This window comes from Onthophagus taurus, chromosome 1, assembly GCF_036711975.1.
Source record: "Onthophagus taurus isolate NC chromosome 1, IU_Otau_3.0, whole genome shotgun sequence".
Classification (NCBI taxonomy): domain Eukaryota; kingdom Metazoa; phylum Arthropoda; class Insecta; order Coleoptera; family Scarabaeidae; genus Onthophagus; species Onthophagus taurus.
Window position 1 is genome coordinate 14,222,959 of NC_091966.1, and position 26,065 is coordinate 14,249,023.

General features: G+C 33.2%; 1 protein-coding gene across 7 annotated transcripts in view; it reads right to left on the reverse strand.

Annotated features, from left to right (window-relative positions):
• The window catches only part of LOC111429421 (Potassium voltage-gated channel protein Shaker), a 411,559-nt gene that overhangs the window by 269,114 nt on the left and 116,380 nt on the right, over positions 1 to 26,065 (reverse strand). For 2 of the 7 annotated variants that reach the window (XM_023065341.2, XM_023065337.2), the window contains exon 1: positions 9,941 to 10,233. The exons of the other annotated variants lie outside the window; for them this stretch is intronic. In XM_023065341.2, coding sequence (XP_022921109.1) covers positions 9,941 to 9,990 — 50 coding nt within the window. In that variant the 5' untranslated portion in view covers positions 9,991 to 10,233. Of the gene's footprint in view, positions 1 to 9,940; positions 10,234 to 26,065 lie in introns of those variants that run through there. 7 annotated transcript variants of the gene reach the window in all.

The following is a 26,065-nucleotide window of genomic DNA, read 5'->3' on the forward strand; positions in this document are numbered from 1 at the left end:
TATACTACAAATGCAAATTATTTTAAAATTTATCGTTAGCTTATATATATTTTTGCATTAAATGTACATACAATACAATTTTGGAGTTTTAATGGTCGTTTAAATTGTTTGAATTAACATCCTTTGACAATCCACTATTTCACTAAAAGTTCTTGGTTTAGCAAAAGTTGCGGATTCCGTTTCAAAGGAAATTAAAATACAAAGACCTCGCGTAGCTAATCTAAAATTTAACGATAAAAAGAAAAAGTTGAGAAAATGAGCATCTACCTCGGAAACTTTCTTGCTAAAGTTAAAAATTCTTATGAATTTTTTTACAAAGTTATAAACAGTTGCATAATTAGACGTAATTTTAGTATATAATTTAGTAATAAATAAACTACAATCAAAAGAAACTAACGAATAATTGAATAAAATCAATAATTAAAAAGATGATATAATATATACCAGAAAAGGACCCAGCGGATCCTAAAGCCTTTCGACCAATTAGTCTCTCATCATTTCTTTTAAAGACGCTTGAAAGACTATGTGAACATTACATTAGAGAGAATGTACTTAAAGCGTTTCCTTTGCACTTGCACCTACATGCTTATATCAAAGGTAAATCTGTGGATAGCGTCCTACACATGGTAATGGGCCGCATCGAGCAAGCACTTGATTCGAAAGAGTCTATTCTGGAAACTTTCCTTGACATAGAGGGAGCGTTTGACAAAACCACCTTTAGTAGCATTAACCTGGCACTGGAATCTCGAAGAGTGGCATTGGTCATCGCGGGCTGGATAAAATAACGCTAGCAAGCAGAGTTGTTCAGGCTAAGGCGAAAGGACGCACAGTACAGAGCCTGTGGTTAAGCGTTGCCCACAAGGTGGGGTACTCAATTTCTGTAATAATCTATTAACCTATGCTCCAGAGATGAAATATCTGGGTGTTATCTTGGACAAAGGACTAACTTGGATATCACACATTAGTTGCAAAACCAAAAAAGCAACGATTGTACTGACCCAGTGCCGAAGGGCTATTGGGAATACTTGGGGACTAAATCCGAAAGTTACAATGTGGATCTACACTTCTGTGATAAGACCCATGGTAGCTCACGGAGCCATAGTTTGGTGCTCAGCGCTAAAACATGCTTATAAAGCTAAATTGCTGCATCAATTGCAACGACTGGCCTGCCTGTTAATCACAGGCGCTATGAGATCTACACCTACGATTGCGATGGAGACTATGCTGAACGTGCTGCCCCTAGATATTTTTATTAGGGAGGTGGCCGTGACGGCATTGCTTCGACTGCGATCAGTAAACGAAAAGCAGGTTGTTAAAATGGGAATAGTCCGGAGCAAGCTCTGAAGTGAGGCTGTTGGTAAACAACCCCTCCTTAAAGCTCGCACAGACTACATTACACCTACTTTCTTAGGCAAGCCACACTTTGCCATTGAAACGATACCCCAGAGCAACTCAAGCTCGGGCAAAACGCTGACCATCTACACTAATGAATCAAAGAAGGCTGGAGGTTCCGGAGCGGGAATCTTGTCGCACGATCTCCAGCTGCACCTCTCTACTTCATTAGGATCGTACTGCACGATTGCTCAAGCCGAATTAACTGCTATAAACATAGCAGCCGATGCGATCATCGATTCCAAAAAAGTCAGCAGAAACGTTGTAATCTGCACTGATAGCAGACAGGCCATGCTGGCGGTTGGTAGGCACCACGCTGCATCATCGTTAGTGAAGTCCTGTCGGCAATCACTCGAGGAGGCAAACGTATACAACAACGTCACGATAAAGTGGCGAAAAGGACACATCGGAATTAAAGGACATGATAATGCGGACAGGCTGGCGAAACGGGCGACTAATAAGTCACCGATCTCCCCTAAACCGTTTGTACCACTAGTTGTTAATGCAGCATCAAAACTCATAAACTACATCTACCATCGAGCTTTTTGCGACAGGTGGGATGGGACAGCAGCAGGTGTCTTTACTAAGAAAACTCTGCTCTACCCTGACCGTAAGAGACCTACTCAGTTTCTGGGAAAATCAGAAAGTGACTTGAGGCTTCTCACCCACTTCCTGACCGGACACTGCAGGTTACGTACGCACATATTTTACATGAAGCTGGCGAATACACCCCTCTGTAGAGGGTGTGAAATGGAAGACGAGGCGGTAAGTCATATTGTTTGTGACTGACCCAACCTCGCGTACTTAAGTTAATCCATTTTCGGAGTACCATGGCTCCAAATTTCGGACATAAGGAACATACCTTTCTGTTCTATATCAACGTTCATGAAAAGATTGGGCTGGTTTTCTGACCCTTGAATGAACAGTAATAGTGAGGACGTACAAAGGGCCCGCTGGGGCCTAAGTGCTGTGAAGAAACTCACCCCCGCGTGAAACTACATACATATACAGGGTGTCCCGTATCTTCCGCATCAGAGCATTATACGGTTGTAGGATACATTATTCTGAAGCGATCTTTCTAATAAATTTTTTTCGAAATGTTTATAATAACCGCACGGGAACTGTTTAAACGAACTGTTTTTCGTCCAATCAGCAGATCGCAATCAGACTCAGATAATCGGTGCCACCCTCGGCCGGTCCGCTACGCCGATGATAACTCGTTTCCTACGTGTACTCACCAATGGATTCGTCACGCGAAGAGAAATAAACTTTTTCGGTGAATCAAACTCGTCCGCTATTGAACAAAAGCGGATAACTTTAAATTGTTCCCGTGCGGTTATTATAAACATTTCGAAAAATTTTTATTAGAAAGATCGCATCAGAATAATGTATCCTACAACCGTATAATGCTCTGATGCGGAAGATACGGGACACCCTGTATACCAGAAATCGTTATCAGGCACCACGTCTAATTGTCAGAGATATTGTTGAAATTATATAATGAGCACACATGAGCATATCTTCCGTCTCGCATTCCTCCAATTTCCTTGCTTCTTCTCAGATACCGCAGTGTGTGCATGGTGCATGGTCCTTTTGATTTTTTTAATTCGTCTTCTCCTATTTTGTATCCATGTTATACCCTACGCATTTGTTCTTCGATCACAATCCTTAAAATATTGTAGAGCAGTGGAACCCGTCACCCTACCTCACACCCACATTCAAGGGTATTTCTTCTTCTGTGTAAATGTGGCTGGTCCAATTGTCTCCGATTGTGAGTATTTCCCAGATTCGTTTTTGGGTTCCATATAAATCATTTTCTATTTCTTTGCTAAACTCCTACCTATGCTCTCTGTTTATCTGCTATGTAGTTGATGTAGTTTCTGCGTATTTTGTTGGGTTTAAACATTAAGTAGGCCTTCTGTTTCCTCTTGGGGTACTACATATTTTTAATCCTGGTGTGAACCAAGGTTTTCTGTTCCTCCAAGGAGTATTAGTATTCATGGTTCTTATGCAAAGTGCAAGCATTATTCACTGTATCTTGATCACTAATAGCAGTTGTATAAAGAGATGTAATTTAATTTACTGGACATTGCGTTTTGGTATTCCCATGGGATATTCAAAATGAGATCGGACGAAAATATTCTTTTCTTTGACTTCTTGCAAAAGTTTGATTGAAGAATATCGTAAAGTTATACCAAAACTACAGGCACCATTAGACCAAAACACGGACATTCTCCAATGATTAATAGAACATAACGAACATCAACAAGAATATGGAATATGGAATAAACAGTATACTCATATATCTAAACACGGTAAACTACATAGTATAACAAATACAATTTACTCGAATAGAATATACTCTGAATATTGTTTACTCCAACGCGGTAAACAAAAGTAAGAAATGTGTGTTTCAAAAGAAATGATAGAGGGGTCAAATTTGACTCACACTTACTCCGCTACATTTTAACACAAAAACATTAATCAATGCAGAAAATTTCATTAATCATTGAATACCTATTTTTTTTTATTTTTATTGTATGAATAAACTATATTACAATAATCTAAATATGTTTTTATTTTATGTTGTATGTTAGTTATTTCAGATTTCGCTGTTTTTTCTTTATATTTATATGTTACTCTACATTTTTGATAAATAATTTATGTGATAGTAATATTTTACTTTCATGTAAAAAAATATAACATTTTTTAGGATGAGTTATAAGGCGCATGCGGGCAAAATCCACGTCCGTCTAGCCAGTTCGATCATTTTTAGCAGTGCAGTCCCGAAAGAGTTAAGAATAATTTATGGAAGTTTAAACAGCGTAATTTTATAACAGACGACGACCTTGATGGTAAACTTTATGTAGAAATATTCTCTTTGTAAAGTAGGTCAATAAATCACAGTATAATGCAACAATAGGAAGAACCAACAATTAGCAGCTCCACATAATTAGTTACAATACATTTAATTCTGGAATGTAACAGCGAATTTATTAACCTGTATATCAAAGCGTTGCTTTTGATCTAATCACATCATAATCGCGAATATATTACGAAAATTATGAAAATATATCATTCATCAATATATAAATTAAAAACAATAACTATGCCAGGGGACTAAACCAATATAATAGGAATCGAACGTACGTTATAGCTGATTATATGCCCATATGATTAGAGAGAGTTTGGGAGCGAACGTGCGCAAAATGCAAATTTAGCGACTTATTTAACAATAGACTACGTACTGAAATCAGTGTACATTGCGTGATGTTGCACATTGTCGTTGAGTGTGGAGGCAGTAAATCGATATACTCCAAAAATTGCTTTTAACAGTAGTAAAAATTCATTTTTACTACTATCCGTGCCAAAAGTCAAGGTCCCTCAGTTTAGAGATCGATATCATCGCAACCGCGATTTTTCATTTAACTTCCGATAAAAAGAAAGTCACGAAACCGACAATTTTCAAATTAACATATGTTACGTAAAAATGTTCAGTGATTACAACAAACTTTACCGCAATTTTTTTCAACAAATATATCGATCTCTAAAGTGAGGGGCCTTAACTTTTGACACGGATAGTAATCTCTTGGTACCTTTCAAAGATCTTAAAGTTGTAGGTCATATTCCAGTTACCTAATGTAAAAAAAAGAGAAACATATTACCCCGCTTCCATGTAACCCGAAATAACAGCCATTATAAATTTGTTATGTTTATTATTATCGCTAGGGCGCAATTTCTAATTAGTACGGCAGGTACACCATCAGTACCTTAATCCTTGAACTGCTTAACCACAATAGGATTAAATTCCCTAACGCAAACGCGAAATTAATTGAACGTGGACAAATAATTTAAACTACCTCGGACAAGTTGATAATTCGAACAGCAATAAATTTATAAATTTATCATCGCAGTAATGACTAGCTGTATTTCTTAGTTGCCAGTAGTTAAATACTTAATCATTAGGTGGATCATGGTTTCAAGAACTATGCAGCTTATTTCTATTATTATTAAACTCACCGCAGAAAAAACTTACTCGAACGGCTTCAACGCTAGGGAACCAATTTAATCTTTCAATGCAACACAAGCTAACAACTATTAAGCATCCCATGATGAAGTCATACCTATGTCAAACTAAGAACGTTGAGATCTATATTCAGAGTACTGTTAGAAACCTGTTTTCGGATGCCACGAACAATCTGATATTGTACTTGTAGTTGTATTAAATTAATTTTACGTTGTTGTAACAATATTTCAAACGATTTCTAATGATTGGCGAATTTGTAATACTGCATATACTACAGCGGAACACCACCCTTCAAAAGAAAAGGGAATCTGGTTCAATTTCACCTCTTAAACACAATCAGACAAAAAGTTATTTAAAGAATTAGCAACATTCCTCAATATCTTAATATCTCAAGGACTCTAATCCTAAACTAATTTCGCCAGCTAATAGCTAACATTTGATAGATAGTTATTTTCTAGTCTGACAACATTAAGTAATAGTTTATGACATGATTCCAGGTTAAGCCAGCTTATGATCTCTTATAGAGTTAATGTGCCATTTTTCTAATATCTAAAAATATATGATATGACATGTTACCTTAATCTGTGAGAACCAGAAAATCACGAAGGTTAAGAAACTCCTCAGTTGAAAGGGTGTTAGGACGCCCAAAAAAAGTTATTTCTTGAAATACACTTATCCTTTCAAAAATTGAAAGACGACTAACAATTCTGCATAAACAGATTTCTTGATATGTGTAATAGTATTTAAGAAATCGTTTCCAATTTTTAAGTACAACCTAATTGAAGTAGCCGTAATTTAGCAAATTGATAATAAATCATAATAATGTATATAAAAAACTAGATTATATACTTAAAAAAGTATTAAATTTTTAAAAGTTTTACTTTAGTTGGGATAGCCACAGGTCAAAAATAAGGAATTAAGCCTTCAGATTTCTGGATCCACAAAGTTTTCTTAATTCCTAACAACTTAATTCCACGCCTTCTTCTCCAGATAACTTAGATAATTTTCAATTAATAACTTTATTAGAAAATAATTAAATTAAGTACTCTAATTTTTAAGTTCCAATGAACTATTCCCGCAGAAGGAATCGCAGTTGACGTCTTAATCGATAAGTTGGGCACTTTCTAGAGAAACCTGTGAAGTCGACGTTATTAAACGAGGTGGGGCTTACTAAGGACGTTACGTATAAAACTCAAAATAGTCACAAAGTTAATTGTTTTGCTTTTCTCATCACGGTAGTATTTAATATAGATCAGATATATTTCGACTTAAAAAATTCTTATTTATTACAACTATAAATAGACTTGTATATAAGGTGTAATAAATTATTACTAGCTGGGGATGTGGTTGGGTGGAAAGGATGCTACAACATGATATTCTAATTACCTAGAATAAGGTCGGGGTGATACACTCCTTGATGATTCAGAAATAATATTCCATGTTTATTACTAGAAATTGAGAAACTTAATAAGAAAATGCAGCATTGTGGTATTACGAATATAATACTAAAACTAGGTCTATGGGACGATCATAAAAAAGAAGGAATGGCTCCGAAGTTATATGCATAAAATTAAATATGAGAATGTTGTCAAAACCTCGATGCTTAACAAGCTTAACATACATGGTTGTGCAAAAAGTGAAATGTTGTAAGGATTATATGTGGAGTTCTCACTATGAGATCTAAAAAATTGTAGTAAAATTGGTGAAACAAACAACGTAACAACCCTTTCGGGGTAACCATAAAAAACGCTCTTTGCATTTGACAGAATATGAACATAGAGATGTGAGATTGGAGGGATTTAACTTCGACTATAAATGAATTACATCCACTACCTAAATGAGTATGTCGAAATGATAAGTTAAATTGAATGACTCGTAAGATACTTTTATTATAAATTGTGAATTGCAAGACATTCTAGACATTTTTATACGTTTAGCTCTTCAGGAAAATAAATTATTTTACAATTTTTTATAACGTAGTGGCTTTTCTGCCTTTAAAAAAATTGATGTGGTTTATAAACATTACGCTGCGTTTTACAAGTATGATGTTCTGGCCCCTTTTATGTCTTGGAGCCAGATCAATTTTAGTTTATTTTGTAAATAAAAAATTATAGAACCTCAAAACATAGTATTGCGAAAATTTAGACCTCCTCTGCTAGTTCATTATTAGACCTTAATGTGTTCAATTTGTTTAATACAATAAAGTACAGATTATCCGTCGTCCTTTAATTGTGGTTCGGATTAATCGTGTTTTTGAAAAATCCTAGCCTATAGATAAAACCTATCCGAACGTTCTCCGGGTGCCCTCGAAACTAGATCAAATCCGGGGAAATACAGACGGACAACTTTATTTTGTGCGTAAAGTTGTGTTGACCTACAGCTGTTGCTGTAGAAACACAGTAATCTTGTCTTTAGTACCTACTATGGCTCTTAAGCGCAAACAGGTGGTTCAAACAGTGGAAAAAAAAGCAGAAATTATTAAAAGGACTAACGGATACGGAGTTGGAAAACAAACCGTAGTTATATGGTGAAACAGCAGCACAAATTGGAAATTGAATTGAAACGTCAGCTGAACCTTTACATAGAAAAACAATGAAAGCACCTTTGAAAGGGTGCTTTCAATGAAAGCGATCAGTGACCGACTGGGAAATGTAATGGTGAAGTGGGTTTTTCAGCAAACAGCATTAAAACAAAATACTTTACGCAAAACTTCTTTAATTGCGAATAACATTGCAGAAAACAAAAATTAAACTGATGGAGTATTATACAATATAATATAATCATGGATAGAGTTACCATTATCAACTTGTAAAACTATATAATAATTAATAATTAACTACTTATATAACTCAACAACGATAACACTGTATAATGATTGATGTCAAATCCGTTGATCGTCAATTACATTTTTAACAACATTAGATAGAGTTTGCAGAATAAATAATTAAAATCAGTATGCAGATAGACACTTGTAAAGAGGTTTTGTTAGTTTTATACGTCAACAAACTACCTAAACTCTCTGCAAATGTGTTCCGTAGCAATGACATATTTGTTACTTTGGCCTATTGCCAGTCGATACCACTATTTGAAATCAGATTCTGGTTCGTGTACATGTAAGATCAAATAGGTACCTGTCCCTAATGACAATATACGTCAATTTAAAAGCGATTTTTTTTGCATTCGATATTTCATTATTACTAATTTACCTTTGTAATGTTAAAACAATTGTTTTAAAGTACAGCAATTTTGCTGGGAAGATTTCAATTTCTTACTTAATTTTAGAAACAGGGTAAATGTACGAAAGATACAGTTTTAGTTGTTTTTGCACACAATTGAGATTAAATCGTTGTTGCGGTCAGATACTTTATTAAAAAAACTTGTTAGACTAACGAAAAACGTGTCTAACCCTCGACTATTCTGGCACACATTTAGGACACTAACTTGTTTACGTTGGCCGCAAACACCAAATAATTATTGCATAAAATTCCCGTCCACAAAAATAAACTGCTTTTAATTTTATATCTTGAATAAAAATACTTTTTTTTGATGCCGTCATACTTAACTTGCTGTGCAATAACGTTTAACAATGTAGTGTTTAACATCATAGGAATCTAATTTATTACACAAGTTTTCTTGGCATAAATAGGCGTCTAATTTTTTTTTAATGAATCAATGAGATCTCGTTATATTTAGGGTCTTGGTATTAATAGTCAGCATTACTACAAACTTGAAGATGTTATCATATGGATGCATCATGCCTCCGACAAAACTTTTCTGGTCATCTTATTGCCAAAATTAACAATTAGCTAATTACTAATATCATATCATTTTGTATAATACTAGTGATATGCCTGACACTTAATAGTTAATGTTAAAAATTTAACATGCGCGAATAATATTAACCACCTGTTGTATGTAAAATACAAAAATAAGGAAAACAAAGCAACTTTCGTTTTTCAAAAAAGAAACTGAAAATAGATTAACTTTACGAATATGGTAAGAAAACTGTTATTTAAAATATAGTAACTAAGTATTAAAATTCAATGGCACGTTGACATCCTATTCCCTGTTTTATTTATAACATCAAGCGACATACAGAGTTCAAATCGTCCCGAAATAAGCTCGTATAAATGAGTGCTCGGTCGCGATTAGCCCGTTTGTAAATAGTTAAAACACGTACAATTTGCATAGGTGCATACTGCACGCACTATTTTCACACCGACGACGTCCGTTTATTACCTGTGGCATTTACAGAAATAGCTACCGGCAGCTAGACAATTTCATAGTACCTAAGGTTCAATAGACGTCACGTTGTGAAGCAAGCAGTGTCCGAGACCGTTGAATAATGGGGTTCGGAATTCGAAAGGACGAAGTCGGTTGAATCCAGTATGAAACTCGTCGCGTCGTCCAATGTCACCCGTGTCGCGTAAAACCCGTTTATATTTAGAGGTAGTTTTCAAATGTAGAATAACTCGTTGTAGATTTTTAGGTATTTAGGTAAAAGTTATTTACCTGTCCTACCTTCTGGAGATTGTGTTGGGGTGATGCGCTGTGTGGCTGAAGTAGGCCATGGTATGTCCACATAGCGGCTAATCCACTTCACATAATGAACCACATCATCACTCTTTCCAAACCCAATAAATAAAGAGAAAACACCAACCGCAAACACTATATCACTTCAACACTCAAAAAGTGTTAATCGTGCACTTTAACACACTTGCCAAGAAAGAAAAGAAGTAAACTTTCTTTTTGATACCGCCTTTAAGCGATCAACGGAACGTTTGCCGAAATTGAGCTGATGTGCTGCTCTTGGCTGAATCCGCGTGACACTGGTGTATAATTAGAAAAGTTGTGGTCGCTAGACCAGCGCCACACGAATATTATTATAAGCCGTGTACTACGGCTTTGTGCTGTGTTATCGCCGCAAATAAGAACGCGTTTCACGCCAAATTTTGACCCAGTCGGGATCAACTCGTTTGTGAATACTTAACCGGCCCACCGAGTTCCTTCATTGACTACATAACAATGGGGCGTAGAGAGTTGATTTATCATTTCTCGTTCCGTTGTAGTAATTTGTTTTATATGTGAAAAATGGCCAACAGATGTACTAATTTGTGAAATGAAATATAGTTAATACTCGTGTACTAATAGGTACTTGATATTTATATAATGTTGTAATTAACGTACATTGGAAACTTTTATTTCAAACACTTAATCAAAACACGCACGGCTTAACCCGAAAGTTTCTAGTTCTAGGTCTAGCCTTCGTACTTAGAATACAGCCTTACTCTTCTTTCCTTTTTTTGACTTAGCCTTTCAGGCAGTTTTTATATCATGCACTTTACACTGATTGTTATTTAGGATTATTTAGGACATATTAAAACCTAAGAGAAAAGAATTAGTAAGTGTAGTGAGTAGTAAGTGAATTTTAATAAGTTCAAAATGTTTTCTTAAATACAGCATTAATCTCATAAAATCTTGTATAATCTAACACAATATGAAATTAATTATGGGATAACTAAAAGAAAGAGATGGAATACGAATATGCAATGTTGAAAGGTTTAGTTTAATGTGAATCTAAGTAAATCAACAACCAAAAAGTGTATGGAGTACCTATTGGCCAAAGATTTTTAGACATTTAATTAAGGGTAATAATTCAAGTGGAACACAATAAGTGTTTCGTCGGAGGACTTAAGAAGTTGGGAAAGAAGCCAAACTAATAGTGAAAATATGATAATAAACCAGAACTGCCTCCAGAAGCAAAAAAGTTCCATAATTGATCGAGTATGCTAACAAAAGAATAAGGATACATCGTTTTTACCAAAAAAAAAACACAATTTTAAAAGCAAGCTAAATCATTACCCAAATCATTAATACAGAGTTATCTTAAGTTGGTTCTAATAGCCGAATGTCTTAATAGAACGAAGTTCATGAAAATGATGAACAAATAATACACTTTAGGTTTTATTGTTTTTATGTAACGCATTCTTAAACTAGTGTGAAGATTAATTAAATTACTCTATCAATAAACGGTATATTTACAATAAAGCTAATGTTTTTTTTGACTCACTGCTTTAAATTTGATCAAGACCTATCCGAGATCCAATCGAAATCTGCTCCCTCCCAAATTACTAGAAAACCCCGTCCGATGACAGTAACAAACTTTTATCCTCCTTTTTCCACGTATTTTACTTGTCGATATTTTCAATATCTTTAGAAACAGTGGAATAATAAAAACACCATTATAAAGTTGGTTTTCCATGCACCCTTAAGTGGCACACTCAAAGCTATATAGTCACCGGAAGGTACGGATACTATGTATATCAAAGTATTCCTCCAGAAAATGATGTGAAGGGAGGAAGTGCAGATGTCACCGGTAAAAATTTTGCGCACCATCAAGATATATCAATACAAAGAGCCGACTTTCAAGTTACAGTCGGTGGCGTTTACAAAGGGAGAACTAAGTGTCTTTTACTGCTCACCCGGGCAAAACATTAAACAAAAAGAATACCTATCTGTCCTGAAACATCTCGGTGAAAAGATTAGTTTTCGAGAGGATTTCAAAGCGAAACACGTCGACTGGGGTATAGATTGACTACAACAAAAGGTTGCGAATTGAAACCAGCAATTGAACAACTGAGTTGCACAGTATTTTCCATAGTAAAGCCAAGATATTGGCCAAAGGATCTGGAAAAAATGCCGATTTGCTAAACTTCCTTATCGACGTAATTTCAGCAAACTTCATTAATGAATAGGAGTATTCGACATCAGTTTTGATAACCCCGCGATTACTTTGGCACTATAGGGTTTCTGCTACCTGACCGTTCAATATTAAATATTAAGTTCAATATTAAGTAATAGTCATTAATATATGGTTGGGTTTCAGAATAGTAACTATTGCAGGAAAATGGGTAATTGGGAATGCTAAATACAAGAACTCAAGTTTTGACAACATTATTATGAAAAAGGTGCTCCATTTAGCGTCCCCTGTAACCCTTTTTTAGGAACCACAATAGTTACCATTTAACCCATTATAAGTTGCGATATTGTTGTTGCGATATTTTTAGAACTGTAAATAAGTGAACAAATAAACGTCTTAACATAAAGTAGTAATTCAATTCTATTATTTATTAAAAACAACCTGTACTAATACTTCATTAATTAATATCAAATTATTGAGTGAAGGTATCGATTGATATAACACTACAAAAGTTCAACAGGAAAAAATGATACTTTAAACAAAGTAGTTGATACACTTATCCTAATGATACGATTGCCTTCTTTCAAATATCAAGTAGGTCTGTTGAACCATTTTAATAGATTGAAGAAACTACTTGATATTTTTCTTTTAAGTACACCATAATCTCCACTGAAACAATAAAAAAATTAATTAGAATATGTGAATCGGTTGTTCTGAAATTATAACGTACTTCTCTGAAAACACAGTTTTCTTGTGTTAAATAAGTGATATATTCAAATTGAGTATATATTAACTTAGAAATCTGAATATATATTTTCCTCTGTTCAAGTAACCATACGCTTGATTATATAGGAACCTACCATTTACTCCAGTGAAGTAAAATCTACTTGAAATAAGTAATCTTTTTTTGTGTGTAAGCAAAACTATGATTCGTCCGGAAGTAAAGCTCGTACTAGTCTTCTACTTCGCAACCGAACTAGATCATGAGATTAATTACGTGCAAATTAATCTCTCTTAATTAATTAAAGTTATGAAACATTAAAATCCAAACATCAACTCTATATAAAATGAAGCGATTCACCACGAACATTCAGACGGCAGCATGGAATATTACTCGGGTGCAGTCAAGAAAATCCATTAGAACTAATTATACAATCCAAGTGAGACACCAGGTCAAGAAAAAGCATCACTTGAGAGAACGATGACAGCAATCGCGGGATCCAGCAGACAGGGTAGTTCCATTTTTGTTGTTCATTTTTAAAAGAATTTCGTATACAATATACTAAATTCTTTTTAATGTGAAATGGCCTATTTGGTGATTCCAAAATAGTTGAAAATATTCACACACCAATAATAATATTAATACCAACAGGAAATCCGTTGTCTTTTTAATAAGAATGGTATTCATGTTTTCACCATATATGCGTTTTCCAAATTTTTGAGAGATGTGGGTTTTCATGTGCGGACAAAATTTCTATTGAATTTTCTTCTATTTGAAGATCTCAATAAATTAAACTCAATCTTGATTCCAATCTAACCCGTTACAGTTCAAGATTTTTGAGATTAAAAGTAAGTCGGTGTTAATGTTATTTATTAAACCAAGAATTGTCCATCCATGACAATGATGCTTATTTATGCGTTTTAAAAGGTTATAGGGAGCCACTTCAAATGATCCAGAATACTGATCATGTGTACCATGTTACGTATAAGTGATGATTCAGTTATGGAAATTGAATCTGAAGAATATATTATAATTAATGAGATTAGTGATAGGAGCAATGAAACAATACTCTTTCTCATGTGTGGAGAAATATAAATAAAGGACGGAGTAACTTAGAATAAAAGAGCTCCTTTGCCTTTCATACTTAGGCTTTTCTAGAGACAAAAATAAAACGTTTAAACAACACTCCACGACGTCTATTAAACCGGAGGTCAGAAAACAGCAGACAATGAAGAAAGTAGACGAGGTTTATAGACACCATAGATTGTAAACAAAGAGTTTTAGTTTATAGAACATAGCGACGTTTGTCAACATCACTAGAAATGTTTTAAAGAAGAATTGTAGAATAAAGAGGGTAAGCTTGCTATAGGACCGAATTCGACCAAAATGAAACCAGGAATATAAAAATTCATTCAACTTCAAGTCACACTTTATTTACTCAAAAAAAATAGATTTAATAAAAAGCGCACTTGGAAGATACAAAGACAAGGGTGTAACATCAAATGTGCTTCTTACTTTCTATGAACTTACAAACTGTAAAAGCAATACCAACTTTAAATGCAATAAATATATACTTTAATAATATAATTGGAATACCACAATTTTACTATTTACTATATACCGTATTTTCTCGAATGTAATCCGCACCTTTTTTACAAATTTTATGTGCTCTAAAATCAAATGCGGATTACAATCGGGTGCGGATTAGATTCGCAGTCGTTAGTTGCAATTTAGAAAATAGTAAAATAAAATCACATTATAACAATAACACTTTATTAAGGGTTTTAGAACGATTTTTACATTTTTATGTATCATTTTCTTCCCATATTACGTCATCTTCGGATCAATACAGATCAATTCGGATTATACAAAACTTCGTAAATGATGTTATAATATTGTTTTCAGGGAACGTTTTCCATGTCGCCTACACTCACTGAGCAAGTTCAGAAGCTCCTTTAATTGCTATCGGTTTTGTTAATTCTCGAGTTTGTTAATATACATATACATACACAGGTTGTAGTATGGATATTATTCCACCAGGTATTATTATTATGACAAGAAGTCTAAACCAAGGGAAATCAGTCTATGATTAATTAATATCCTTTTTTATTAATCCTCCTGGTCTAAGACTCCATACTTGTCTTAATCATTCCATTATCAGCTTTTTCATTATCCATCCTTTTTGTTGTGCCCTAACTAGGACGTCATTCGGGAAGTCTTTCAGATTTCAGAATGGTTTTTTTCTCAATATTACTAATGACAGCAATTTTTCCCTATCACTTGTTACTACTAGCATCAATGTTATGCGCAATTTTTCGCAACCACACGTTTATAAAGAAATTTCCCACACACCTCTGCTTTCCAGTGTGTAATTGGGTGGTATATCCAGATATACTACCATTTCGTTGACATTTACAGTTTGCGACAAATTGAAATTTTCTTGAAAATCATTAGGAGCTTTTGGGAAATTATAGTTCTGCGCCTCAACGATAACCCCATTCGGCGCATAAATCCCACAGTCCAACCTTTGCTAGTATTAAACATTTTTTAGTCCCTTCTATCGTTTTTCTTGAGAGAACTAGAAAACTGCCTCGTCAATTTCATGAAATCGTCTCTCCTTTAGCCCGGTAAATTTTTTGCACGATGCCTCACAGTCTGCAATAGCTACCTTGTCTTTCCGCAACAGCCGCAACGTTACTCTCATTAACTGCAAAAATTGTACCAGCTTTTCGATTTCCTTAACGCTAACTTAATAACATCATATTTATTTATTTTCCAATTTTTTCTGGCTTGGTAAATTTAAAGTCTAGTCTAATAAAAACTCGTCGTAAGCAAGGTTTCTTTAGGTACATCAGCGTCAGTCAACAGAAAAAATATATATTTATGGTTAACAACAAGCATCGCATCGTTTTGGTGTTGTCGAATTGCTCAAAGAAAGATGCGGATTACATTCGCAAACTAAATTTCTTTACCACTATGCATTTTTAAAATCGGGGTGCGGATTAGATTCGAGTGCGGATAAGATTCGAGAAAATACGGTATTTGGTAAGTTTATTTAATAAGACATTGCTTTTCTTAAAGCTCTCTATCATTATCTATTCAGATGGGTGTAGCCACTTTTCTGGCTAACAATTGACTTAATTTTGCAGTTTTACACAAAATTCTCATTATTTAAAAGTATTCAACAAAATACACACATAATTGGAGGTGTTTCAGTTTATGCCTGCATTTAATGTAAACTGGTAAATCTGAATCTTAAGTTAGGCAGTGATTACGTCAAAGTCTGGAGAGAAGCTAGGAAAAAGCCTAAACCGTCAGAAATTATACAGTTGTCAATTATACGAGGTTCTCAAAGACCAGACCAAAACATGATGCGTGGTATCAGATCTGGCCAGAATCGTGTAATTACAATTGATAAGACCCTGAATTGTGATCATAATAGTATAATATAACATAAATTTAGTTTCAAAGTTTTCACTACAAGATACGAAAGTTATGGAAAGGAAGTGGAAAGATTGAAAGTGTGCATAATGATAAGCTACCAAACAATGACTGTTAACATCTTCTTAGTTCATAACAAGATTTATTATTTTATATCTTTTTAGTACTTATGACGTTTACATAGAATTTCAATAAACATATGTAACTTTGCTAAGATAAAAACCGTTTTCTGTTAACCCTGCGAGGTCAGTACATAACAATGCAAGTGTACATAAATAGATATTTAGTTGATTATCCTTAAAATTAAATATTTATTACTTATTGAGATCTATAGGAAAATTATATATTTTAAATACGAAAGTTGCAACATAAACTTGAGTATGCGGTCTCTTTGTAAACCTTGCAAAGTTGATCACTACAAAAAATTGGAAAACAAGACCCGGAAACTAAAATCATGAATTGATATTTTGCATCCCAACAATAAGTTCATAATAAAAGAAACACGTAATAATATACTACATTTCTATTCCACTATAATTATTTCTGTTATAATGTCCGATAAAATAAAGGGCATAAAGCTAACATATCATATCTACCATCATCATTTGTAGAATAAAGTTGGATTTTACACATATTTACATATTTAAGAAACTACTTAACAAAGATAAAACTTCTAATTGTTTTCTTGTGCATTTTATTAAAGGGCAAAATCAGATAATTTACTTGAAAATATACAAAGATCGACAAAATTACTAGGAACCCCTCGGTAACATAAGTCAGCAAAGCCATAAGTCGGTACAACACAAAAATACGAGATCTTAAATCAAATTGGAACAAAGAAATGCCAAGAAAAAGTAAGTATTTTAGATTATAGTAGTTTCAAGTTAGATAGCAGCAAAAAAAATAAATAAACGAGAGCAAAGAATGTTAACCAAATCATTAATGGACACCAAGAGAATAACAGTGCAAATTTCGTACGACATATTAACCTGGAATATTAGAACAACCAAGTAGTAGATTTCTTATAAACGACTTAATGTCGTAAGTCGTTAAATTTCTATTAGCTTAAAACATCTTTTCAATCCAATAATTCATTATTATTAATTATAAATAATTAAGCATCCTTACGAGAAATTAATCTTTTAAATGAAAACGTTACAAATTTAAAAGAATTTGTCTTTTATTGATTCAACTAAAAGCTGTTTTATCTTTAATCTAATAATACACATGAATTATCATAGTTGAAAATCACAACACCACTTATGTTATTAGTAGGCAATTAAATATGTAATAAAGTCAATGAAATAATGGTGGATACATAACATAAATCGACCTAAATCGTTCTGATACATCCATCCACGTTAGTAATTTATTCCGGTATAATGGAAGCCATTAAAAATAAATCGATCATGCATATTTCATCATTTTATCTCACACCGAGTCGGCGTTATTTCGAAAATCTCATGCCAGGATGAGATAATGAGATTTCCGTGCACCCATCAATTGTTTCCAATTTCTAGAGTTCATCGTGATATTTTTAATTTAAAGCGTAATCAATAAAAGGTCTAATTTTTTAATTTCTTTTTTGGGTTCGTTGTCGAATATAAGGTTGAAAAAAGGTCGGATTTCAAAAATGATGTAGTGCAGTAAGGGGTAAATTATCACGAAAACAACGTTCCAAAACTTTATTCCGCTCACAGACGAACGTATATCACCCGCTTTCTAGAGACCCAAAACAACAACAACCGAGTTCTAAAAATAGGAATTGGAGAAATGGGAAAAGTCGTAAATTTAGTTATTTCCATGCCTAGTAATGATTTTTTCCCGGTTGCGCCATCTATACAGTGGTGGGCAAACTCTAGTAGTTTCAGGGTATAACCCTGGCTTATGGATCAAATCCTGTAGAGTTTATAATTTTGCTAAATGGGATATTGACTTTACTATTAATCTAGGTCATTCAATATTAAAAATAGAATTTAGAAGTATACTCGACAAGATATATTTTTGATATTATATCACTGTTCTAAAAATATAATCAGCTTTTTCATATTCATAGAAATAGTGAATCCTTTTCAGCCAGTAATCAATAAAAACCACCTTTATATTTAGTTCAGCGCTTCGATTCTAGGTGGCGCACCGATATAAGCTGAGCTTTTATTTCAGTGAAGATTTTTTCAAGTTTCAGATAAAAGTTATAATTTATTACATATTGCGGATTTATAAAAATACATTGTAAAAAGTCGTATATTTTGCTGTTGCATATTACATCGTGGCCTATTTATAATTTAGTATAGGTATACATATGTAATAGGTGACATACGCAATTTATGTACCCTATTGCATTTCACATAAAGTGGTTGAATGTACTTTTCGTGCTAACGTCTGCATAATATGAATAAAGATTTAATACACGCTATTATTGCATATTATTATTCTATATAAAATACAGCCAATGTTTATAATTATGTTATTGTTTGAATACTTCTATTACTACCCAGATATCTTTATAAACTCTAGTATATAAAAATGTATTCTATGTTGTTTTCTTTGAATAAGTTACTTTTTTCTCTCCTCTTCCAATTTTAATCAATCTGTACAGTATTAACTCAATGAATATGTAACTAGGGTACATTGTAATTACAATCAAATCAAATGTTCCAAATAAGTTATCAGTTACTCTAGTTCTTATAGTAATAATTTTGTTTAGTTTGTATTGAACGTATTATTTTTATAACAAAATCTACTATGAATGGTAAAGTTGAATTACAAACAAACACAAAGTTTATAGAGTATACAAACGTAAAGTTTCAAACAGGCGGGTCTTTACCTAACGACCTATTTGAGGTTTTGAGAGCATTTTGAAGTATCGACACTTACTAAATTACATTTTCACCAATAGAGACGCATATATTGCTATTTTTGTTAAAATAAATTAATAATTAAGTACCCCAGTAGTTGGACATTTTCTGGGGAAAAGATGGGCTCACTTTAAAATATCTAAATTACTTTAATTATCTTTCACACATTTAATCCATCTCCCAAGCTCAAATCATGTTGTAGAGTTATTGTTTATTATTAATATTTTGTTATTTTAATTGAATACATCTATCGATTGATGCTACGAACGCCGAGATGACTGACATGCATTTTATTTATGAGCTTGCTGATGGTAATTCATTGAAAGCTAGGCGGTTGCGCATTGATGTACATTCAATATAGAAAAATCTTCCAAAGTATTTATCAACGTCTTCATGAAAGGCCATGATTGGCCATGAAGGCCAATGACAGTCAGAACGGTAAAACTAGAAGAGAATGTGTTGAACATAATAGAGGTAGAACCAGGCATTTCTACTCAAATAGTTGCAAATACTTTGAATGGAAGTAATGGGACTGTTTTAAAAATTCTTAAAAATGATTAGTTGCACCATTTACAATGCGTTCAAGCACTTCTACCTACTGATTTTCTTCCACATTTAGCATTCTGTTAATGACTCTTGGGAAAATTGGTTCAAATCCCTCAACTACTGACTTTCATTCTTTTTACCGATGAAGCGAATTTTTCAGGAAATGCAATAATGATTTTTTGCAATAACCATGTGTGGGCTGAAGAAAATCCACACGAGCTAAGTTAAGAACGATTTCAACATCAGTTCTCGTTGAACATTTGGGTTGAATTTGTGGGTAACTAGCTAGTTGGACCAGTATTTCTACCAAGAAGACTTAGCGGCGAAGTGTATTGCAACTTTTTGGAACAAACGTTACATCAGTTTCTAGAGGATGTACCATTGGCAATAAGAAATTCAATGTGGTTTATGAACAATGGTGCATCAGCGCATTTTAGTAGGGTTACTTATGAGTTTTTAATAGTAACATATGGAGAACGCTGGATTGGTCGAGGTTGACCTCACATGTGGCCTGCCCGATGGGGCCACCTTAATTCAATGAGGTTCGGCAGTCAATGAGGAGAAGATTGGATTCTTGCATCTTAGTTGGATGGAGGTGGTCATTTTCAACAGTTATTGTAGATTAGGAAGCGGATATTTGTATTTTTTAGTAATAAAATGTTATTTTTGTTGAAATCTTTGCTCTTATTCTATCTTCGAAGCAAACCGGTTTTTCAAAAATTATGAAATGATAAAATATTCTCAGAATAGTGCAAAGAATAACCCCTTGAATTTTTGCCGCATGTTTAATAAACTACCCTGTATACAGAAAAACTTATTAAAAAAGAAACAACCTTCCGGTTGAGAAATGTTGTGGATCTTATATCAAAGCTAAATGAAGGATTCAAAATATTATTTGACAATTTTTCTTCTGTTCCTTTGTTTCAATATTTGTCAGACAACGATTGTTGCGTAACACTACAACATAGAACATCAATTGTCTCCTTATTGATAAAAAAGAAATGCAGAAAGCTGTCAGGAGGACGATTGATTATAAATCTGAACAAGAACAATTTTAACAAGGATACATAATCATGCTATAGGAGAGTGTATCAAAACGTCCAGAAAGACAAAAGGAACGATTGAAATTGAAGATAATTTCCAATTATAATAAAAGTGTTCAATTATAATAACAACTCATCCGTGTCCTATATTTATTTATTTGTTGAAAACAGCTGGAGTAAATGTATCTGTATAGGTGAAAATTCTCAAAAATAACGATGCCAGAACATCATCTTTACCGAACTTCCGTTCAAGTGTTCCTTTGGCTTTGTATCAACAGAAAGACTAGAAATATGTTAAGAATTATCATGATCGCTAAGTAACGCTGCTACATATTCGCTATCTGCTACATAATCCATTATAACGAATGTGCATCTATTTCTTTGGAAATCTAGTATTATTCTTATATAATTTGTATTTTATATTACAAGAAACTCACTCAAATTAGGTTCAATGAAGTTATAGCCTACAAGTACCTTTAAGTTACAATGCATAAATTGCAAAACCACATACATCAGCAAAACAGGGCCCTAAAGAATAGCATCAAACATCATGAAACCAAAGATACATCAAACTTCAGTAGGCAATTAACTACATATTAATAATCATGATTTCGATGGGAATAATAACGCTCAAATATTACGTAATGAAAATTAAGAATAGCTACTTAAACTACTGCAATTATTAACAAATTTATAAGGAATAATCCAGAAATTAAATGAACCGATGCAACCCCATCAAATCCTTCTATATCTATACTTACAATAACCATATACACCACACAAAAAAAACGGGTACACGAGATAATCAAATTTCCAAGTTACATGACCAAGTTGTCTCGACCGCACGCGACCTCGGCTCCAGTCTCTTAGTCGGTGAAGATAAACCACGGAAACCACTTGCGACCAATGGACTTTCTCGGTCACGCTTTGTCTTTAAAAAACACCATTGTAGCGTTTCGGATACATGGTACTTCTTCTACAATCTTTATAATCAATACATCTTAAGTAAATTAATTATCCCTACCATAACATAAAATAGGCTTGTTAGTACTAGCGATTTGACAGTTTCTAACTTTTTTGAATCTTGAAACATCATTCGAGCACGTCAAATAACGTAAAAAAATCTATTGAAACGTGGGTGCATTATTTGACATGAGCAACTATAAAACGAGTTTTTAATTAACTGAAAAATGTCTACGGACAAAACTAATATCTATTTGTGTGATAAAACCGAGATGTTTTGTTTTCGCTCGCTGAGAGAATGAAGCCGAGGTGCTTTGCGGTCGAGACACTAACTTGTTCGGGCTTTATCCTTAAAGCTCTCGATTGTGTGACGCACATCTACTACAATCATTCACGAGTAACAAAATGGTATCTTTATTACTTTAGAAAAAAAAATTGTTATAGTAAGATCGCTATAATGTTTTATTGTTTACGACTTAGAAAATGAATCTGAACTTACCACTGTAATGCCTCGGTTCTAACAATAAGTGACCTCATTTAAAATCTTTACTATTATCGATCTTTGTTAAAACGAAGCAATTAATTTCAAATAAAATCAGGTCATTCTATTTGTCAAGTTTAAACCTGTAATTAACCATACAATTACGAAAAATTATTTCCAAAATTTTCCGCAATAAAGTGATTGTGTCGAGCACGGTTGTATCTATAACCTGTCCTAACTGACATCGTCTTTTAAGAAATATAGAAAATTGATTCCATCAGCCTATAAAAGATACCAGATACTGAGTTTTTGTTAGAACATTATTTAGTAATGTTTTTGTCTGCTAACAATCTAGCTAAAGTAAGTTATACAAAATTTTATGGTGGAAACGAGAAACTAAAACAACCATGTTTTACGATGAGGATGATGGTCACGCTTTTTCTTTTCATTCGCGACCTGGAACTTATAAGCTAATAACCCAAGAACTTTTAGAAACTTTTCTAAAAGGTTAATGAGCACAATGAATGAATAATAATATTAAGTTTACATAAACTTCCGCTTTTCGTGCCAATAATAACAGCTCTAAATAATCTAATATAAAGTTAAAAAAGTGGTTTCAATAAAAGTTCATTATTCCACTAACTTTTAGTTTTAATGGATCAAAAATCCTTGAAACCCTTGGATTTTAAAAGGAGCCAAGACCTCCTTTACACTCTTTAGTTAAACATACCGCATGAAGAATTAAGTGAAGACCATTTTACCAAGAAAATCATATAGATAATGTAAATTAAAATTGTTACTTTATGATTAAAGGGATTAAAAGAAAACTGAAAGTAATATACATTCATTAAAAATTAAAATATTTTTTTAAATCTTAAACATATCTAAAATTTGTTTGTACACGCGCAACAGTTTACTCAAATGATGTAAATGCGTCATCTACTCTCAAACATATTGCAATTGATCTCGCAAAACAGGTTATAAATAGTGTAAACCGACCTTAATTAAAAATCATCAAAGTCAAGATATTTTAAATTCGCGACTTTTTTTCGTAAAAAATAGTTTTCTGTATTAATGTATTTCGAGACTTTATTTTTTTACAGTCCATCGGTGTAACATAAACATATTGGGTTTGCTTTATTTTTAGATAACGTAAAAATTATTGCCAATCCTATGTGACAGTTGATGATTTATGCAAGGTCCACAGAGTAATATTGATCATGAGGTTGTTCCACTTTGAAAGTTTGAATTTTGGACGGTAAGCGGTATTACTATTAGCGCTAATTAATATTAATGGTAATTTTAGGAAATATGAGCCTGAGATGACTTCATTTTTAATAGAATAAGTTTCGCTTCATTAAAAATGAACTTATCCTAATCTCAAGTTCTATAGAAAGTAAGTTAATCACAAACTTTTATGTAAACTTTCTTCCAAGATACTATTTAAAATCTGTTTTGATGCTTTTAAACTTGAACTGTATAGGATTTTAATTTCACTTAAAATATTCAATGTCATGTAATATGTATAAATTATAACATGTTGCCAACATATTTTAATAAAATATCATAATAATAAATACAATATTACCTAAGTACAATTTAATGTAATACCATAATAGTTAATTTAACAATAAAGCGTATTAAAATACAAAATAATAAAATCAAATCAATAAATTCAACATGGTTGATTGAATTTTTGTGCTTTAGTACCAATGAAACGAACAAAGCGACAAATCAAATCGACAACTATTAGCCGGTTTTGTATTGCAATAAAATACGTAATTTATTCGCCAATTACAAAATGCAAATTTCCTGTTTTTTGATAAAATTTATAAACACATCCAAATCAATAATGACCACTTTAAAACTTTTAATGTGTAGTTGTGTAATAATCGCCTCTTCATTGTATTGTTTAAGGGCTTTAATGTGGCACTTTATAGCCATCATCCGTAATTATAAAAAAAAACATAACAATTATGAGTAATAAATAAATTTTCTGGATTGGTTACATATAAATCACTACGCCAAATCAGAGGATGCGGATATCCAGAAACTGTGGTAAAGCGCAGTTTCAAATTACGACGGGTACTTTTAGGGCACTGCAAGTTTTCTGATTTATGAGGAAATTGATTCTATGTTTGTTATTAAAAATCAGGTAAATTCTAAAAATTTAACACGCTGCGCTTATGGTAAGCCTAGGGTACAGAAGAATTAGAATTATCCATAATAATTTTAGGTTGCTACACTTCTAGGTGTGTCAGGTTTGAGTCTTACTTCATCTTCATAATACATGATTGCATTGAAATGATAAAAATTGAATCTTTCGAAATAATAGAAGATAGTTCAGAAAAATGTTCGTTTACTTAATTCTTCTTTAATACAACACAGTATTATTAAACAGGTTTTTGAACAGGTTTTAAAATAATTTGGCGCAGAACATGTGTAAATAGAAAACAGATCCGACCCGGGAGTATTGATTTCTGAGATACGCCAGATATCACATCCAATAATACGGAGAGCTTCTCTTTTAACTTTATGTGTTGTGTTCTGAAAACCAGTAATTTTTTAAGATTCACTAATTATCGAAAGTTCAAAGCAATAGGCACAGTATATATGACCTTTATATGACCTTTATCTGACGTAGTGAACATAATGTCAGTACCGCGGCATAATGTTGTACCGCAACGGTAAGCCTTCCTGAAGCAAATCCTTCAAGCAATGTTATTAAATTGTTTGTTAAAAAATTTTTAATATAAGAAGTATTCAAAAGTATTCGTCGTCCAAAAACTGGGTCCTAAGTAATAGGCTACTCTCAGTTCACCAATTAAGACGTGGTGCGAAGCTATTTCCTATCACTATTTTCATATTATCTCGTAAAGTGATGCCGTTGTATATTATATAGACGAAAGTTTATACAAGATAACTTACAAGATAAATATTGTTTGTTTATAAGATTTCGTTTACAATGTAAATTTTGTAAAGTAAATACCTGAGTAAAGTATAAGTCAGTTTTTGTCTTTACCAGAGAATTATAAATATTTGGATTCAATTTGTGTTGTGTAAGTATCAATAATTTCCGTATTAAGTAGAGGTCTCTTGCGACCAAGCTGTAACTGATGCAGTATCATCACCAAACTGGTTAACATATAATGCAACGACCATAACCATCCTTGACTTAATTAAGAAATCAGACATTGTTCCGACCAAAGTGTTTATCAAAATTTTGCCTCAATATGCTATCAGTTGTAGTGCTTTGCCTTTAAGTGGCCTCGGCTTAATCGTGCGTCGGCTGAAATGAGAATAAACTGCGTATGCTCATCATGTATTGTATAACATTAAATCTAATGTGATGTTAATGGTTGCACTTAGGCTGTAAACGATGTCGGGTTAATCAGAAAGAACAGCGACGGCGGTCTCTTTGATGTTCAAGGATTCAAATTTGTGGCCTACTGACCTACTTACAATACGTCCGTCATCTTTTAGGTTAAAAAAATCAGTTTTGGCAAGATACTCCCAGCGTTCGTTCTGAATATTCTGTGGTTATGCCGAGGTCGCTTGCGGGCGAGGCTCTACAAATGATACCAAATTGACACAAAAATAGTTAACATGTAATACAACGCTTCGACTTTATTAGGACAGAAAATGTATTAGTTTGCACTATTAACGCAAGATCACTTGCAACTGAAGCGTTACTATTGATGGTATATAGATACAATTATATAGATTTGACAAAACATATTTTGACGCCTTGATCGCAAGTGGCCATGATTAAGCCAAGTTGCTTGCGGCTGAGGTGCTACAATATGTGTTGTGTAAAACTGTATCTATGTTAGGTTAACATTGCAGAAATCATACAATATCTGTTGTCAGTTAAATCGAGGTCGATTACGGTC